The sequence below is a fragment of the Colletotrichum higginsianum genome, chromosome 10 (assembly GCF_001672515.1).
Source record: "Colletotrichum higginsianum IMI 349063 chromosome 10, whole genome shotgun sequence".
Lineage (NCBI taxonomy): Eukaryota > Fungi > Ascomycota > Sordariomycetes > Glomerellales > Glomerellaceae > Colletotrichum > Colletotrichum higginsianum.
This window is the reverse complement of record NC_030962.1, coordinates 141125-159520: the sequence shown is the minus strand read 5'-3', so window position 1 is coordinate 159520 and position 18396 is coordinate 141125. Positions and strand designations below refer to the sequence as shown.

At 56.2% G+C, this 18396-nt stretch overlaps 5 protein-coding genes across 5 annotated transcripts; 2 read left to right on the top strand and 3 right to left on the bottom strand.

The window, feature by feature from the left end:
• Window positions 1-431: 431 nt before the first annotated feature.
• CH63R_13497 (KilA-N domain-containing protein) lies at window positions 432-1775 on the bottom strand (the record flags this gene model as incomplete). Its single annotated transcript, XM_018308471.1, has 2 exons — window positions 432-1636; window positions 1700-1775. 2 exons carry the CDS (start codon window positions 1773-1775, stop codon window positions 432-434), a joined length of 1281 nt encoding a protein of 426 aa, XP_018150789.1.
• Window positions 1776-5615: 3840 nt separating this feature from the next.
• Window positions 5616-6651, top strand: CH63R_13496 (RHO protein GDP dissociation inhibitor; the record flags this gene model as incomplete). The annotated part of the gene is made up of 3 exons (XM_018308470.1): window positions 5616-6356; window positions 6415-6463; window positions 6521-6651. The coding sequence occupies 3 exons, from the start codon at window positions 5616-5618 to the stop codon at window positions 6649-6651; spliced, it is 921 nt and encodes a 306-aa protein (XP_018150788.1).
• An 807-nt stretch (window positions 6652-7458) lies between these two features.
• CH63R_13495 (Serine/threonine-protein phosphatase) lies at window positions 7459-8641 on the bottom strand (the record flags this gene model as incomplete). Its single annotated transcript, XM_018308469.1, has 4 exons — window positions 7459-7919; window positions 7987-8241; window positions 8318-8551; window positions 8626-8641. 4 exons carry the CDS (start codon window positions 8639-8641, stop codon window positions 7459-7461), a joined length of 966 nt encoding a protein of 321 aa, XP_018150787.1.
• A 2773-nt stretch (window positions 8642-11414) lies between these two features.
• CH63R_13494 (Zinc knuckle) lies at window positions 11415-13796 on the top strand (the record flags this gene model as incomplete). Its single annotated transcript, XM_018308468.1, has 3 exons — window positions 11415-11530; window positions 11611-13725; window positions 13784-13796. The coding sequence occupies 3 exons, from the start codon at window positions 11415-11417 to the stop codon at window positions 13794-13796; spliced, it is 2244 nt and encodes a 747-aa protein (XP_018150786.1).
• Window positions 13797-14725: 929 nt separating this feature from the next.
• CH63R_13493 (Cell surface protein) lies at window positions 14726-15681 on the bottom strand (the record flags this gene model as incomplete). Its single annotated transcript, XM_018308467.1, has 2 exons — window positions 14726-15498; window positions 15573-15681. 2 exons carry the CDS (start codon window positions 15679-15681, stop codon window positions 14726-14728), a joined length of 882 nt encoding a protein of 293 aa, XP_018150785.1.
• Between the last annotated feature and the right edge of the window lie 2715 nt (window positions 15682-18396).

Genomic DNA, 18396 nt, shown 5'->3' with positions numbered 1-18396 from the left:
GAACCGCGCGATTTGGCCCTCCCACGAACCCACGCCTCCCCCCCCGTTCCTTTTTTCGCCACGAGGAGGCGATTCCAATGTACACTGAGTTTGATTCCACCCAAATATTCCATAGACAGAGAGTGAAAAAGAAAGCCGGCCCGAGTTCCCCCGAGCTCTATGGGTATGAGCGAAAGGCAGAAAAACGATATAGAAAAGGTCTGCCGCCATGTCTACCACCACCAGCAAAAATGCTCGGAGCGACTGCTCAGTCGATTCACGGCGCTCCATGCGCCATGGCCAGACCACCGTACCCCCCTCATCCTGCTACTGCTGCCCACTGCCCCTGAGAAGCCCGTACGTGTAGAGTTGTTGGTCAACGCCTCACAAGGACCCCACGAAGTAGGAAAATGCGCTGCGTAAAATACACCCCGTCAGTCATTGTGGCCATTTCAAACGTGACGCAGGAAGGAAAACGCATACCCAACAGCGAGTGACACGGCGCTCAGGCCGAACAGAGCCCGATTCCGCACGCGCAGCTTCTTGACCTGAACCTCGGCCGTCTTGGCCTTCTTCGCGCGTGGCTCGTCCGCAGAATCAGCCGCCGCGTCCTTCTCCTCATCTTCGTCGTCTCCCTTGGAGATGTCTTCCGCCCCACGTTTGCCCTTCTTGGCTTTAGGGCTGTTCACACCGTCCTCCAACTTGACCGCAGCAGCCTCCACCATCCGCTTGGCCTCGGCAATCATGCGCGCAGTCTCTTCGGCAGTCGGAGGTGCCGAGCTCAGCAGGGGAAGCTCTAGTGATACGGCAGTGTGCTTCGTCTCGTTTCCGTCCTCTTCGGTCTTGACGTCTTGGTCGACGACCACCTTGGCCTTAGGGTCCTCCTCCCTGGGCTCCAAGACAACGGCGGGCTCCATCTTGATGGTCCTGACGGTCTGCTTCACTTCGGCCTCGGCATCCTGGTCCTCGTCAATGACACCATTCACCTCGAGCTTGGTCGCGGTGCCGAGGGTCGGCGTCGATTCCCTTGGTTCAACCGATTCGGCCTTGGCCTTGCGCTTTCGGGGGGACCTGACCGGTCTGGGAATCGTCGTCTTGGCCGGGCTTGCAGAGCGGCGAGATCGGGTGCTGCGGGGCAGAGAAGTAGGGGTGGGAGGCGCGAGCTGGGGGTGAGCCCTGAAGAGGTCGAATTTCGGAGGGGCAGCGATCTTCTTGGGAGGACTATCGGGGGTGTTGGAGACGGCAATGCTGGCAGGATCCAGCAGAGCTCGGATCCAAGTGGCGATGCCATACTCGTCGGCAAGAACCAGGGCGTGTTCGGGAGGAACCCAAACGTTGCCGGCCGTCTCCTCGGGGCTGGTGGTGGCAAGCGACTTGATATACTTGCGCTCGGCTTCTTCCTCGGCGGCCTCGGCGTAAGGGAAGGTGGCCTTGAACATGCCGGTGGCCGAGACGAAGCCGTCGTGGCTCCGGCGCATGAGGAAGTAGCTGTTGGGGCTGGATTTGAAGATGCCGGAGACGATTCCCTTGGGCAGCGGCGCGCGGAGATGAGCGTAGTCGAAAACGCCCAGAGCTGCACCGTCACCTTCGGCAAGGTTCACCATCTTGGCCGTCAGCTGGGTCTGACCGAGGCGACGGCGCGCGACGAGATCGTTGTCTGGATAATTGGATCAGCAAACAAGAACCTCCCGGGCACAAGGTAGTCAGATCGTGTCCATACAGGCCGGCACATCCTCCATCATCATGGGGTTGTGTTTAGCGGGCAAGTGCCGCTCAGGAGCTGTGGCGGAAGGCATGTTTGATGATGTGTTGAATGCGCAAAATGGCGATTGAAAAATTGGGTACGTGAGGTATTCGCGAAAGGTACGCGCGCTGGAGCAATCGGGGAGGGGTGGAGGGATCCTCTGGATCGCGTCGGTTGCGGGCGGGGCGGAAGGAGGACTCGGTCGCAGGCGGGAAGGGACTAATCGTCGCGTCAGTCTAAGCATCGGTCGCGCGCGCGCAAACGAAGACGCATGTGTGTATGTGTGTGTGCGGCATTGTAATGTGTCGCTTACTGAGACTGGACTGAATGGTCTGCACTGGAATCGTTGGAGCTGCTGAGCCGAAAGTGCTTGTCTTCTGCGTCGACGTGACGTGACGGGTACGTCTTGTCTTGTCTTGTCGCGTAAGAAAAGGTTACAGGGGTCGATGATGAGCAGCGCGGGAGAGAAAAAAAAAGCGATTAGAATTGGTTGTAGGCAACGGGGACGGACGGCGTCCCGATACGGGGTAAGGCACAAAGGGCGAAGCGGTCTTCAAAGGATGGAGGAAGATGGAAGGCCCGATGGGAAGGGGAGGGGGAGAGAGAGAGAGACAAATGTGTGTGTGTGAGTGAGTAAGAGGGAAAGAGAGGGTCGGGATGGGATGGGATGGGATGGATGGGATGGTTGCGAGTGAGTGACCTGTCGGGAAAGGAAGCGGAAGCAGAGCAGGCCACTGGACTGGGTTGATGGGCGACGACGGCGCGCGCAATTTGGAGCAGCGGCGCCCACCACGTTGGACGGGACGGGAACATCTCGAGACCCCAGCAACGAGAAGAGCTCTGGCAGAGAGCCGAAGCACATTGGGGCGGCCTGGAGGGTCCTGCAGTCCTCTGCTTATTGGATTAGATTAGAGGAAGGAAGGAGAGAGGACTCGACCCGATGCTTGTTGAAGCGTGGCCCGATGGGCGGCTGACAGCGCGAAATAGAGCTGTACCAGCATTTACCCGTGCATAGAGAGGAAATAGAAGTATCCTCCTATCACGTTTCCGTCTTGCCGCATTCGACGACACAACCCCTTCCCTCCCCCGGCCCCTGGTGTCTTCCCCGGGAATTCAGTACGACACTAGTGCTATGAAAAGGCGGAAAAGCCAGAGGGAGAGAGCGACACAGATATAGAGGCAAAATATTAGCGGTAGGAGAACACTGTAGGCAGTCCATTCGCCAGAGGAAAAGAAGAACTTCCAAACAAAACCAACCCCGGTCTAAGTTCTTTTCTTCAACTGTCAGCCCGGCCGTCTCAATCAGGGCTCATCTCAGTTCTCATTCTTTGGTCAAATGGAGCTCTAGCTCTGCTGATCCCCCCCTGGGCCCAGGTCCCCAACAGTTCTCGTCGCGAACGCGTAAAGCTCAGAGCACCAACGGTACCGTCCACAACGCCGAGTGGGGGCAGCGCGACACAGGAGTCGGAACTTAGGAGGAGCCATCTTTGTCGACGGGAAACGGACAGATCGCGGGGGCCAATTGCGTAGGGCAACGGGCGAGGTTGCAGCTCTGCAGGTCATCCCTACATAGTACATAGATGTACTCTGTAGGTATGTAGCAACCACGTTTCCTCATGCGCTGACAAGAAATGTAATCGATAAGCCTGGGGTTTGGAAAGAATGAAAGAAAAATCAAAGGGGGGGAAGACATGGGCAAGGACCGCCTCTCGTCCTGCAGATAGATACATCATATCGTTCAGGGGTTGGATCCAGGGACCAAACAGAGTCGGGCCTCAATGGCAGGGCAACGATACACTGTTGGGACCGACGACTTTGTGCCATGCTGTGACAATCAATTGACACACTGCTAGCTTTCCCAGTGGCATTCGTCTTACACGGCTTCTCATCATGTTGAGCAAGCTTCTGCAGTGGACAGACACTGCTGACGACTACGAGAGTTACAGTAATGTCGGCTTTATTCACCATCGGCTTCACCGCCCGAGCTTGCCATCTACCGTGCATAACCCGGGGGCACAAAATTCGGTAGCACAATCAGGCAAAAACTATTCGGCACTCGAGATCCACATCCGGGAGCTTGTGGGCAGCTGCTCTGAGGCTGCTCTACCGATCTTTAGCAGTGTCCGTCCGAACTCCCATTTCTTCTTCGCTTGCTACCGGTAGCTTCTGTATTGCTACCAGCCTGCCACCCCGCATGAATGCACCTGGGACCTGCGAAAATGTAGATGAGGTAAGCCCGGCGCCAGAGTCGGTATCTGCAGCACCACTGCAGCAGTGAGCTTGTCGGTTGTCCAACGCGCGTGCCCCCGCCCCCCTCACTGCAGCGATTCCTCTTTCTAGACCGCTCATCTAGCCAATACTTTTGGTACCGTGGCCAATATCGACCAAGGATCCCCTCTTCTCCCCTCTATCTCCCCCGTTTCGAGATTGGCGGTCCATGTCACCTACTCGTACGAAGGGAGAGGCATTCTGTAGACAGACTTTTGAGTGGTGTCGGGGGTTTTTCGAGATGAGGGTGGGGTGGGGGGGGGGGGGGGGGGGCACAGCCAAAGGCGAGCATGTAGACCTGTGTGCCCAGCGCGCAAACATCCCCTTTCCCTTCCCTTTCAATCAAGGCATTATGACAACCTGAGCTTGCGAATTCTGCAGCCAGCAGGACTGCCCACGAGGGCTTTGTTAATTGTTCCTGGTTTCGTGTGTGAAGTTCCATCCTGTTCCAGATGCCGGCCAATCAATGCAGGTCGGGCCCCATCAGCACGGGCAGCCAATGAAACACTCTTCATCATCCCAGTGTCGGCGGTTCTGTCTCCGCAGCCCGCAGCGCCCAGAGCCCCACAGAGGGAACTGAGGGAGAGTGTCCAGAGAGAGAAAGAGAGAGAGAGAGAGAATGAGGGGCAACATGGAAGCGGTGACCTCGCGGAGCGGTGCCTGAGTGGCCAGTGCCGTAGGTACCTGACCCTGCCTCGCAATGCCCAAAGTACCTTAGCTTATCCGTATCTACAGGTAGGGTAGGTAGGTACCTGGTAGCTGCCCGGGGACGAGGACCTTTAACTCATCATCCTGACCTACCTTGCCTGAATGCTCAACTTCTCTCCTCCAGAGTAAACATCGTCACAGACCTCGCTTCAGCTTACTCACAGCCTCATCTGCTCCATTCCGTACGTCCAGTGCCCCCCTCACTGGCAATCGCCGTCCGCCGCCGGATTCTTACACCAGTACAGCGCTTCGTCTAGCAAGCTCAACTTCTCTTTCACTCCCCTCTCTCTCACCGATACCTACCCCACCATCATGGCTTCCCACGAGCAAGAGGACACCATGCCTGAGGAGACTCAGGGCTACAAGCTCTCCCAGCCCAAGCAGAGTCTGGCTGAGTACCAGAAGATGGGTAAGTCCTTTTGATTCTCGGTCTTCTTCGGCCATGTGTCTGTCTGCGTTCTTCAATTCTTGCTCTACTGCTCCGCTGCCACTCTGCTCTGGGTGGACTGAATTGGTTGGGTTGCGTTCTGCCTTTGCCCCTCACCCCTGGTACCTTCATTTTCGGGGTCGGTATGCAGCACATGAGCCTCACGCGGCTCTGCATTTACCTCGTTCATGGCCCATGGTTTCGCTCAGCGCGACATCGCAATCATGGCAAACATCGTGGGAAAAGACAGCTTGAGGAAGGAGCGAAGGGCACCCAAGCTAAGCTGCTTGCTCCTTCCATCCTAAGCTCCCTCCACACCCACTGGCCGCCGTCCCTCCGCCACCACTGCTGCCCTCTGATATCTCGAATATCTTGACTCTCGGGAGTATTCCTCACCCTCGACCTCTTCACTCTTGGGCGTTTTTTTGTTGTTCTCGTCACCGCACCCATCCTCGTACAGGTGTTGACAATACACAACCAAAACGCACAATGGGTTCGCTGTACGACGGCATGCGTCTGTTGATGCAGCGGCGCAACCGCAACAATGCCCTGCTCAATCGCAACTCCATCGAGCTCCCCCCAGCACCCCAGACCACTCCCTCGGCCTCCCGTCCTCACTCACCTACGCCTGAGATGGTCGAGGAAAGGCAACTTCATCGAGCCAGAGCCGCTTCACGCCCCGTTCCCCCAAATCCTCCTAATTCCCCCAAGCTGCAAGAGAATGTTCCTTTGCAAGACTCAGCTCTCATTCGAGATTTCTACACATCTCCCATTATTATCAGAGAAGCTCACGGTTTGAATGTGTTTGAGCTACTTGACGAGGATGATCAGCAGCAGCAGCAGCAGCAGCAGCAGCAGCAGCAGCAGCACAAGGGAACTGATGAACCCCCTACTAACAAGGCCACAGACGAGAACGATGAGTCTCTCCAGCGCTACAAGGAGTCCCTTGGCCTTGGAGGCGGCAAAGACCTCTCGGATGCTTCAGACCCCCGCGTCTGCATCATTCTATCTCTGACCATGGAGTCTCCTGGCCGCGACCCTGTCACCATCGACCTTTCCAGCCCTGGCTCTGAGGCCACTCTCAAAGACAAGCCCTTCAAGATCAAGGAGGGTGCCAAGTTCACCATGGTCGCCAAGTTCAAGGTCCAGCATGAGATTCTCAGCGGTCTGCAGTATGTCCAGGTCGTCAAGCGCAAGGGCATCAAGGTTAGCAAGGACTCTGAGATGCTGGTAAGTCTCACATTCCATGTTCCTTCTTGTGAGCCCCGTCATTGACCCATATCTACAGGGCAGCTATGCTCCCAACACCGACAAGCAGCCCACCTACACCAAGCGCTGTGAGTAGACCTTCTCTGTGCTTCTTTTTGCTCTTTGAATACTGACCCATTCCCTAGTCCAAGAGGAGGATGCGCCCTCGGGCATGTTGGCCCGCGGCCACTACAACGCTATCTCCAGCTTTGTTGACGATGACAAGAAGACCCACCTGACCTTTGAGTGGTCTTTTGACATTGCCAAAGACTGGTAGATGATGATTATCCCAAGACCGACCTGCTCATTTCTTTGCCGCTCTTCGATAAAAGATCAAAGCCAACAAGCTGTCTTGTCACCCTTCAACTTGTCTAGCCAAATGACATTGACTTCCAACCCGCTGATTTGATCAAAAATATTCGGCAACCTTGGTGGTTGTGTGGTGTAGAGGGGTCATGGGTAGATAGTAGTCATGGTTGGAAAGGGGAGACACAGGATATGCAGCACACACACACGCACACACAAACACACACACTCGCTCTCTCTCTCTCAGTCTCTCTCTCAGACACACCAAAAATCAAAAAGGTTGTAGCATCAAGGAAGGACCCCCTGGAACACAAAATATGGTTTTATAGGTGGCAGACCTGGGCTGAGGCTTTTCTTGTTATACAACACAAACATGCTTTGCTCTAAGCTCATACACACACGAGGTATGGGATACGAAGTCACGACACAAAAAACTTGGTCGGTAGATTGCTCATAGTTGCTTGTTATGCTGGGGGCTTTGTTGCGCCTTGGCCAAATACAGACCCATCACAAATCTGTCTATGTTCTTGATTTGTTTGCCTTCTTTTCCTGATTGAGACAAGCAGCGGTCACTGTATCAGGCTCTTCTATCTTGTTGTATCTCCAACAATAGGAGAGGGCACTTGGAATAACTAGGCATGATGATCTCTAATCACCCTAGCTAGTGAGATGTTTTCTCCGAGAGGTGCACACAAAGGTCCTTCCATCAATGTGTACCTTCCAAATCTCAGTCAACAACCAGAGACCTCTTTGACCTCTTGGGCCACTTGAAACCAGATTACAGGAAGTAATCAGGAAGAGAGTTACCGTCCGCCTGTTTCTCTCCACCTCCCAGCTGCATGTCTTTGTGCTGGTCATTTTCTGGGGCTGCAGCAAAGACGTTGAAGAACCTCTCGCCTGTGTCGCTAACCTCCAAGACACTGGCCATGTTGCCGCACCGATAGCAGTAGTTGGGGGCACTCCATACTGTGCTAAGGCGGTCGTCGTATAGCACCTGAAAGCCCTCCTGACACAGCTGGTGCGCCCGGAGAATGTGGTCCATGTTATTCACAGCCAGAAACTTCTTGACCACTTGGGCTCCAAACGTGTATCCTGCCCCACGAGGGCTCAACGAGAACTCGTCTCTTTCAGGGTCTGGATCAGACCAGACCAAGTCAGCCATGGGGCCTTCATGAGGGATCTCCCGGAAGCGGTCGATGATGACAATCTGGTCTATGGAGTGGATAGAAGGGGAGAGGCCTGCACAATGGGGTATGTCAGTAACGGCAGCAATGAAAAGCGCGGGAGGGTCTAGAGCAGGCCATACCGCCATGGACACAGAAGATCTTGTCATCAATGACGACGCTGAGGGTCAGAAAGTCAAACATGTCGGTGAAGTAGTGCCAAACGTTGGCGTTTCCGTATTTTCTCGAGCATTCGGTGTAGAAGCCGTAGGACTGGGTGACGCCGCGAGACTCGTGGTTGCCTCGGATCAGATGCACGCGATTGGGGTATCGAAGTTTCAAGCAGACTAGTAAGGAAATCGTTTCGACGCTGAACATGCCGCGGTCGACATAGTCTCCTGTGTGCGCGCTTTGTCAGTCTTCCATGCTGCCGCTGTTGCTACTAGCTCCAATCTCCGACACTGTTTTGCTTACCGAGGAACAAGTAGTTGGTGTCTGGGCACCAGCCACCAATCTTAAAGATCTCGATGAGGTCGTAGAACTGGCCGTGGATGTCGCCGACGACGGTGACGGGGGCGCGGACGTGGACGACGTTGCTCTCGCGCATGAGCAGCTCCTTAGTCTTGGCGCAAACGGCCTCGATGACGGATTCGGCGAGGAGCTCCCTCTTATATAGGCGCGAGATACATTCGTCGAGGTCGACGGATGCTGCACACAAGAAATCGTTAGGAGGGGTCGGGTATGTCGTTACGCGGGAGGAAGGGGAGGGGCGCAGAGCGTACCTGGAAGGCCAGGCATCGTGGTGAGAGTGGAGGATGTGACAGCGAGCAAGCGCTATGTCGCCGGTTGGGTTGGGTTGGCGGAAGAGAGCGTGTAAAAATGGCAGCAATCGTCGTTGCAAAATGTCAGTCGCTCACGGAGCAGGTCCTCGGTGACCACTTCTACTCCAGACGTGGGCGGTGTGTAGTGGGGAGCGCCGGGGTTGTAGTAACATGATCGAGAGCGACGAGCCTTTACATAGAAGCAGGAAGCGCGACGGCGGCGGCGGCGGCAGAGTACGAAGGTCGAAGCAGGTCAGTCAGTGTGTTGGGGCGCCGGGTGAATCAACGCTGGGCTTGCGCGCGAGGGAAGGGGCGTTGATATACGATGGTGTCCTGTTGAATATCGCGAGTTGTCGACGGTACAGTGTTTCGAGTGTGCCCCGGTTTCGCAGCGCAAGGAGGGAAAGAGGGAAGGAAGGAGAATGAAGGAACGGCCGACCCAGCAAACCAAATAGAGAGGTGCGGCGTGGGGATGCCCTCAAAGAGGCGTACGCTTTTTCTCTGTCGTCGTCTGACGAAATTATCTTTTTGGGTTGGATGACAGCGGCTGTGGCAGCAGCAGGAGGGACGACGGGGACGTCATGCCGCAAAAGGCGGCGGCGGCGGCTGCAGCAGTGCAGAACAGACAACTGCAGCCTGTCAAATCGGAACAACACAGCTGGTGAAGCTCGGGCCAGCTGAGAAATGCCATCCCGACGCGACGCAGTGCGAGATTGAGATTGGCCCTCTTGCTTACGTACACACTGAGTGGTCGAGGAGCCGACCTCTGCAAGCCTCTAATAGGAGCGCTGGATGGGATGAAAGCCAAGGAAGCCCAGTCCTTTAGCCCTGCCTACTTACATACCAAGGTACCTATCTAGGTACTTAGAGAAGGGGGGTCACTCAGCTCATATAAGAAGCACTGTCCCCCCCATTTCTCTCCTCTCGCACTGATATGTTGGCGGTTGCGCCCTTTTTCCTTCTCTTCTACCACCTGACATCCGCGTCCGTCGCATGCTCTGCCGACCTGATTTCTGACCAAACCCGGCTTTCCCCGTCATCAATTCGCTGAGCTCACCCAACTCTCAATTGCAGTTTCTTGGTCGGTGATATTTGGGAGACTACATGCCTTTGTTGCAGTAGTGGATCTGCGGTTCTATTTCCTTGCTTGTTTTGTCAACCCAAATACCCATTCATCCCGCCCGCCTGCGTCGCAGCTCACTCGCTTGCATGTCTTCGTCGCCGTTCCCCAGGGGGATCCAAACATCATCCGGGTTCCAACCGTTGACGATGCATGTTTGGTTCACCCCTTTCTCACCCCCGCCTGATCTGTGGGGTTTTTGGTCGTTTCCGCGTTTCAGTTCGTCGGCTTGCTTTCATGATGGCGAGTTCCGACTCGATGCCCATACTCTCTCGCCTTTCTCTTGTCACAAGGCATCATCTCAGACTCTTAGAAAAAATTCAACAGTCGTCTCATACCCTACATCCCTTGAACGTCTCACTCTGCCTTGTTGAACGCAGACCGTTCCGTCAACCTTCCGCCATCCATCTGAGCCATGGTGGCAATGTAGTTCACTCCGAGTTTATGCATCATTCTGGGCCTGCCATCACCGTTTCAGTCAGCCTCTCGCTGCGTTGTACACGGGGCCCATTTCACCTACGACAACAGCCGCAGGTTGCCTCGTCTCAGGCGGCCCAACAGGCTTCAGACCGGCCAACAGAAACTCCTGTCACTACTACCTCTCTGGGACGTCTTTCGGTCCGAGGTCTCATTATTCCAGCGCGCGTTTGGCGACACGTTAACTCTAGAATTCTGTCTTCCTTCCTCCTCTTGCTTTTCGTCTTAACCCGCCGCGCGTAAAAGAACGTGTTCGTCTGTCCTGCCACTGCAACTACACCTACCTAGGTGCTTGGCGACAGCAAAACGTTGCATGGCCATGGCCTCTGCTCTCACGCCTGCCTGTTCCTGCTCCTGCTGTCGGTGGGAAAAAGAAACATGACCGGGCCGATGGATTTTCCGGTACCCCCTCTCTCAGCCTTCCGTGGCGGAAGTAGTTGCCGTAGCTGAACTGTGCCTTGCTGGGCAGCAGGTACAACTAGCCCCACTTTGCACCTGAGTCTGGGCGCGTACAACCTTGGACTGTGGTCAACTTCGTCGCGCTTTCTCCCCGACCTCATCCCGGCTTATCGTATCCCTCCTTGGAATGCGCCCAACGCGAAGGACGTTTGAACTCTGCATTGCGGCAGCCTTCTTACCCCTATTGTCTTAACAACGTCATCCAAAGGTCTCAATGACGATCCCGGGCTTGCTCGTTGTGTAGCGATTCTACCTACAGAAGGCCATTCAACGGGCGATGCGCTGCCTCGGCCAGCGCCAGCGTATTTGCTACCATAGGGATCTCTGACTGGCCCTGGGCCGCGAACTTTGATACCTACTATACGTCTTGCTTGCCAGCTCCCGGCGCATCGCGAATACCAAGGTTGGCTGTCCTGTTTCCTTGGCTCTGACTCTGCTTCTCATGCAACCCACCAGGCCTTCTCCCCCCTTTCATTCCCCTTAGAGGCCCTGAACGAAACCCAGTTTCCAAGATCCAGTACCTCAACGAGTTTTCGCTTGCCCGGAACATCCTCGCTTATCTCTCTCTCCTCTCGGGAAGGAAGTAACCTCGTCCTTCGTTCACTACCCTTTCACGCCCCGGCCGAGTCGTCTTGTGACTTTGCCCTCGGAACGGAGACGCCTTAGTCCCTGTTCCGGCGAATCTTTCGCTAGCATGACAGACCACGCACCCGGCTCGGGACCGGCCACGAAGGAGCCCAGCTGCATTAACTGTGGCGGTACGGGACACTGGGCCGTGGCTTGCCCCGAGCCCGTGAGAGCCAAACCAGCGTAAGTCGCCTGAATTTCCATAGTCGTGCTCAGACATTTCTACTCTCTCCTTTGCATGAGCACCACTGACAAGGTCAAAGTGGCCTGTCTCGAAGAAGCACTTCAACCAGCCATGATCACGCCCGAGGTGGAGACCACCAGCACGGCGGAAGACGACCAGGTGCCGTTGTGACCAAATATCCAGCTCCACCCACCGGCAATCCGATCGTCACTCGCTACGGTCCGCCACCGCCGGGTCAACCCCTTGCTCCTCCGTACCCCGGCCCCCCGCAGCCCTACCCGTCTTATCCACCCCCGCCGAATGGCTATCCGCCCCCGCCACCGGGTAGTTACCCTGGTTACCCCCAGTATTCAACCCCGCCGCCGCCGCCGGCTCCTCCTCCTGGTGCTTATCCACCACCGTCCGGCCCTCCCGTGTCATCGGGGCCGTATCACTACCCAGTTCCCAGTCAGTATGGCGGTTCTCCGCCAGGACCTCCTGGGCCTCCCCCCCCTTCTTATCAACCACCGCCGCATTATCCTTCCGGCGGTTCATATCCTCCCTCATACTCTCCTCCGTCTGGATATCATCCTGCCCCTGCCCCTCCCTCTTCCAGTCACTACCCTCCGCCATATAATTCCACATCCACGTCGCCAGGAGGCTACTCTTCATCCACATACGGGCCACCACCAGTTCAGCCGCTTTATGGAGCCCAACCAGGACCTCCTCCACCCCCGCCTTCATATGCCCAGCCATACGGACCACCTGAACCTGGATACGGGCCTTTGCCTTCCCTACCCGCTCCTCCGCGTACTATACCGCCTCGTCTACCTCCAGGCCTGCCTTCAGGCCTACCACCAATCCCTCCTCACCGGAATCAGTTGCCGCGAGATCGGCATGGACGGCAGCGCCAAGGCCACAACAACCGACCAGACCGCTCCCGCAAGACCAACAAGCATGGCAACCCTAAACGCGATACATCACAACCCAAGTCGAAAATGGGCGGCACAAAAGAGAAGCAGGTGCCAGCCCGAGTCGAGTCCGAGCCGAAAGTCTTGAAGACAACACCAGTACCAAGCACGACGCCTGAAAGCCGACACGTTAACACGGTCTCTGAAGAAGGCGTAGATGATGACGAAGCTGATTGGAAGTGGGAGGAGGAGATGATATTCAAAGAGACGGACAAACCCCACCAGCCAGACCCAATAGCGAAGCCACTCCCTGGCCCAGAAGGGTACCACGATAACATCATGTTGCCTCCAGCATGGAACGCGACTTGCATTCAGTCTGAATTTGTCACGGAAGAGAACCTCGTGGAGTTTTCGCGGCCCGTCCGAGAGACCGAGCGCTTTGTATCTCTGCAACTTGACCCAGCTTTCTGGAGAAGTCCAGTTGATTCAATGATAGTCAAGCAACAACCTGAGGTGCGGGATAAGCCCATCACGTTCAAATCTGTTCGACTACCCGGCTTCCCTTCCCTACCACCAAAACCACCAACCCCGGAGAACCGCGACTACCGACCGATGAACAGCCGCAAACGTACGTGGGAAGACTCGCCATACAAGAGCTCGCTCGCCACAGGTAACCAAGAGGGTGGCGAGTGGGCAGATCACCGCTACAAACGACACAGAGGCGACTCGCACTCAGGCTACGATACCGCATCACCCCACAACCGAAGGACCAGGGAAGACTCTCGTACAATTGACCGATACCGCTCTCAAAAGCCAGATCGTATCGATTCTGATCCCGCTCAAATGCTCCTGAAATCCCTGGAAGATCCCCACGACGCCGGTCCTTCCAGACGACATGACGGAGAGAAGCCATCGATTCGCCAGGACTCCGGCTATTATGGCTCTCGACACGCGCGACATCATACCTCAACCAACAGTACGCGCGAAGGAGGGCGGACATCGCCACCGTCAGGAACATCCCCGCCAGAGAGAAACCCTCGGGGCAGAAACAGTTCGAGGTCTCGGTCCCGTTCGCGTCGTTCCCCTCGCCGCGGGTCACATAGCAGCCAAGCCGAATCACGCCCAGCATCTAGGCAATCTGTGGCCTCATTCGCGTCCCATGGCACCGAAGATTCCGAGCTGTCGGCCCTCGAAGCCGAACTTCTGGGCATCGCTCCTAAATCAAAAGAGGGCACGGAAGGCAAGCTTGGAGACCACGCCACCAAGATCCGCAAGCGCGTGCAAAAGGTCGACTCGGCTTACGGGTAAGTTGCCGTAATTTCTTCGACATCCAGGATTTCGTCCAGCTAACCTATCCTATAGCCGTCGGTGGTAACTCAAGCTAGCCTTTCCTACATCTATGTTTGAGCAATGGATCTGGCCACGCAGCGTACAGTTTTGAAAACCCAAGAGTAGGGGTGACAGGTAATTTCTTCGCCAATTCATCGCTGTTTCATTACTCAAACACGAACACGGAGTGCCTCGCCCTTGTAAGCTTCAATACCACTGCATTACAGCAAAGCCCGACTTAAGGATGGCATCTGTCGGCGGCCGAGGAACCGCTTCAGCTTGGAACGGCGTTAGTTGCGTGCATCTTGAGAGATATTGGATGTTGGCAGCCCGGCCCTTGTCGCTTTAGATGTCTTCGCACACTCCAGGGAGCCATGCGTACGAATGGCCGTATTAAAACCAAAGGTGTTCAACCTAGATTTGAAATGTCAACTTGTCCATGATTGGCCGCATGTTTTGAGTTTCTGCTTTGTCATGACACAAGTCCGGTGTCAAGTAATCGTGTGGCCGAGCGGAAGGGATATTGCCTGAGAGTTCCGTTCACTTTGACATCGGACGAGACCGACCTTTCCGCCTGGCTTCCCATGTCCACAGCTGAAGTTAGTAGTCTATTTTTCTGGTTGTTAGTTGACTGTTCCTTCCATCAAAACAGCCGCACTCACTCGATCTATAGCATCTTCTAGTGACTGAGATACTCATCATCGTCAACGGTCACAGTACGAGAGGCTACCAAACTTTAAACTCGGATCGGCGTCAATTGCTTATGGAAGACTGATGACCTAATAAGAAAATATTGTAGGAAATAAAAGAACGGTCGTTTCCAAAGCTCTATACCCAAGTCCGGAATCCGCCGAGCCCCAGAAGTCCCTGACTCCGTGGCAACATCGGTCGGACGATCTCCAAACTCCCAGGCTCGTTACACCGAGGACCGTCAAACTCGTGGACCAGTGCTCAACCCCCTTTGCCCGACGACGCTTATGCGCGGTTGTTGAGCTCCATGCGCTTCTTGAGGCGGTAGGCGATGGCGCGCTTGCGGCCAGCGGCGGTCTGGGTGAAGGCAGCAGAGCCGCCAAAGGGGCCGGCAGCGGCGCCGTTGCGGACGCGGACGACGCAAACGTTGGTGGCCATGCCGACTGTGGCGTCACAGGTCATGCCGGCGGGCATCTGGACCTTGACAGGGAACTCGGTGTTGGTGGCGAGGGAAAGGCCCTGAATGCCGAGGCCCGGGACGTCGGTGGTGACCTTGGCGCTCTGCATGGCCTCCTCCTTGGTGCCGCCCGAGGTGCCGTCGACGTCAGCGGTCAGGGGGCCGGCGCCGTCCTGGTTGATCTGGCGGAAGGTCATGGTGATGGTGCCGTCGTCGGCGCAGGTGGGCATACCCTGGGAGGCGCCCATACCGGCGGTAGCGGCAACGCGGGCCTCGGGGGGGCCGCTCTGTTGTTTGCCCTTGTTCTTGCCACCGCCTCCGAGGAGACCGGCGAGGCCCTGGCGGACGTGGAGCTCGGCACGCTTCATGTTGGGGATGTCGTCCTCGACGCCGGTGGCTGCGGACTTGCCGCTGTTCTTGGGGGCGGCAGATCCACCCATGAAGTTGTTGATCATGACCGAGGCGTCAACGGGGCCATTGCCCTGAGTGCGGCCGAGAGGGCCGACCTCGCCGGAGGCGATCTCGCGGTCACGGATGATGGCAGTGTCGGCCTGAGAGCCGCAGCCGTTGGAAGTGCAGTCGCGGGGAGTTCCATCAGCGACTGGAGGGAGAATTAAAGTTAGTAACCGATGATCGAAACTTGCTACCGAGGCAGGAGGTGGGAGAGTCGCTTACTGGTGAGACCGGGCATGGTGACGCCATTGGCGCCCTCGACGGACAACAGCGTGCCGTGGGCAGAGACGGAAGCAGCCAGGGCGGCGACGAGAAGCGATTGGGAGCGCATTTTGAATGAAGGATTCGAGCTGAGGGAAACTAGAGAGGATCGGAGTCGAGAGGGGGGGGTTTCAAGGATTAAAGAGTTCCTATTCGAGAAGAGCCACCGGGGCTAGAGGGATAGGTAAAGAAAGTGAAAAGGAGGTTTGAAGTGAAAGGCTTGCTTTGTAGATGCTGTGTGATGAGAGTAGGAGAAGATTAGCTTTGAACCGGTGTGGACGGGACAGTTATATAGAAGATCTTGGACGGTCTTGCCTTGGCATTCCATATCTCGTGGGCTTTGGGGGGGGATGAATTTTGACAAATTCCTTGGGTTGAGTTGGGACGGATTCGAGGGAGGTGAGGTTCTGGCAATCGGATGGTTCCATGACGGACTGAAGCAGCGAAGCAGGTCGTCTGCCAGTGTGGTAGGCCGGCGAGCGGCATCGATGTTCCACGGTCTGTTCTCGGCTGAACCTCACAGTCCTCACTCGCACACGCACGCAGACTCTTCCCTCGTCGGCCTGTCTTGCATCCCCGATGAGACATGGCACCCTGCAACCCTTGGTCAGGGTCAGTGTGTTTTCAGTGGCTAGGACCTTCGGGTTGTCAGTCAAAGTCAACCTCAAGCAGAGCTCGGTATCGCGTCGATTCAAGTGCATGGGAACCATCATGGGAAGGGGGGGCGTGGGACAGGGGTGTGTGTGTGTGTGTGGATGTGGTTTCGGTTCCAGCTCGACTCTGGCTATTTGAGAAGAAACTGGAATTGCGTCTCGTTCACCGTGAGTTAACCATGACGAGACGACGAGACGTACGGCGACGTCGGAGAGTTGGTTGGACTGGCGGGTCACCAAACGGGGCACCGTCGAGAAACGACGAGGTTGAGAGGAGACATCACAAACGGTTGCCAAGAGGCGACCAGAGCAAATCGCATCTAAGGAGATGGAGTCTTCTTCCAGAAACACGGGAGACGTCCATGTAAGCGTCCACATTCACATCCGCATCCACATCCACATCCACATCCACATCCCGGGCCACGGTACTGCGCCTCATCCCAGGGAATGATTTGAGTGATGTGCGGTTTGGAGGTGCTAAAAAAGGGGGTCACGATTTGGGGAAGGGCGCAGAGAGGGAGATGTGACGCCGGTTTGCCAGCTCGAGGGATCGAGGCTCAAGACTCGGAGGATGTTGGGACAGGGCGAGGGAATGGGGAGGAGGACATGCGAGGACATGCGAGGATGCTCGGGTGCATGAAGCTTGGCGAATCTTTGCTCTCGAATTTGTTTCAGTGGAGGTCTCGGTGACGAATGACCGTGCCGTGCCTGGGGTGATGTAAGTGAGATGGTCTGCAAAGCCTTGAGCGCGCGGGACAGGCGACGATAGCCAGGCACAGGAACGAGTGGAAGCACGCGCGTTTGGTGGTTGCGTGTAGTGTGTGTGTTTGTGAGTGTGGTGAGTGGGTGGCACGGTGGATGAGCGAGTGAGTGAATGAGTGAGTAGTCAGCAATGTCCGTCAGGCAGTTCCCCTGATTTTTAGGTGTAGGGGACGCAAGAAAGAAGCTCAAGAGGAGTTCCGATTGGTCCGTCAGCCAGGAACATGATGCACCCTTCTCACGGGAGCCAAGAAGTTTACGGTTTCGGTGATCAGACCGGGGGATACTCTTACTCGGGGAGATCTTGGGATGTGAGCCAAGGGGAGCTTTTACACTACATTACCAGGGTGCTCACAGGGTCTTCCTCTACGCAGTTGACTGTTGTTCGGTTCCCGTAGGCTAAGCCTTCTTGGACCCGTTATTTCCCCCTGACTGAAAGTCTTGGTAGTGAGGATTTGTGTCGCCTCAGTCTGGGGCGTGACAGAGCTTTCGGCTTCTAGGGCTCCAGGGCTCGGAAACGCTGGGCCACGTTTGGGAGTCAGTAAACACGGAGTGTGGCCCCGGCCTGTCCAAGTGTGGCGGCTTCCTCTCAGTCACGGAGTGTGTTGTATCGGCTGACGTGAGAAAGGGAGAAAGGGAGGGAGAGAGGCGAAGCGCAATGCTTGGTTACGGTTGTGGTTTTACGCATGTTTAGACGGTGGATGCTGTTTCTCCTCCTCTCACCCACTCGCTTTCACCCACTCACTCTCTCCCTCCCCCGTTCACTTGGCTTGGGATTAGTTTCGGGCATCGGTCTCGGGGCTGCCGTGTGAGCCTAATAGTAGTAGTACGTGTCAGAAGACTTGGGTGGTCTTGGGGTGTTTGCTCCTCCACCTTTGGGTGATCATCCGCGATGTGCGTCCGCGATGTGCGTCCGCGATGTGCGTCCGCGATATGCAACCGCGTTGCAAGGCCACTGGGGAGCTCCCATCCGGCCTGGTACCGCAATGATCTCGTTTCTATGGGGCAGTGAGGGGCGGTATACCAGCGAGCAGAAAAAACCTTATTGCTGATGACGGGCTCGCTGCTTGCATGGTGGCCAACACCGGCGAGCGACGAAGGCCGGCCCGGTCTGCATCCCACCATCTACCTCTGTCCATAGCTTAGCCTGCTTTGAGGAAGCAACAGAACGTGGCATGCCGTAATGGAAGCCTTCTAGCGGGCTCGGAGGGGCTGGCGGCAGGGAGGGGGGCCGTGAGGGAGATGGTGTGCTGCGTGTGGTGTCGCTGTCAGTGCCCGACCATGACCCTGATCTGAGACCGACCGTGTGCCTGAGAGACTGTGCAAGGTCGGTGCTTCTGCGAGCTGACGGCCAAGTAAAATATAGAGAGTTG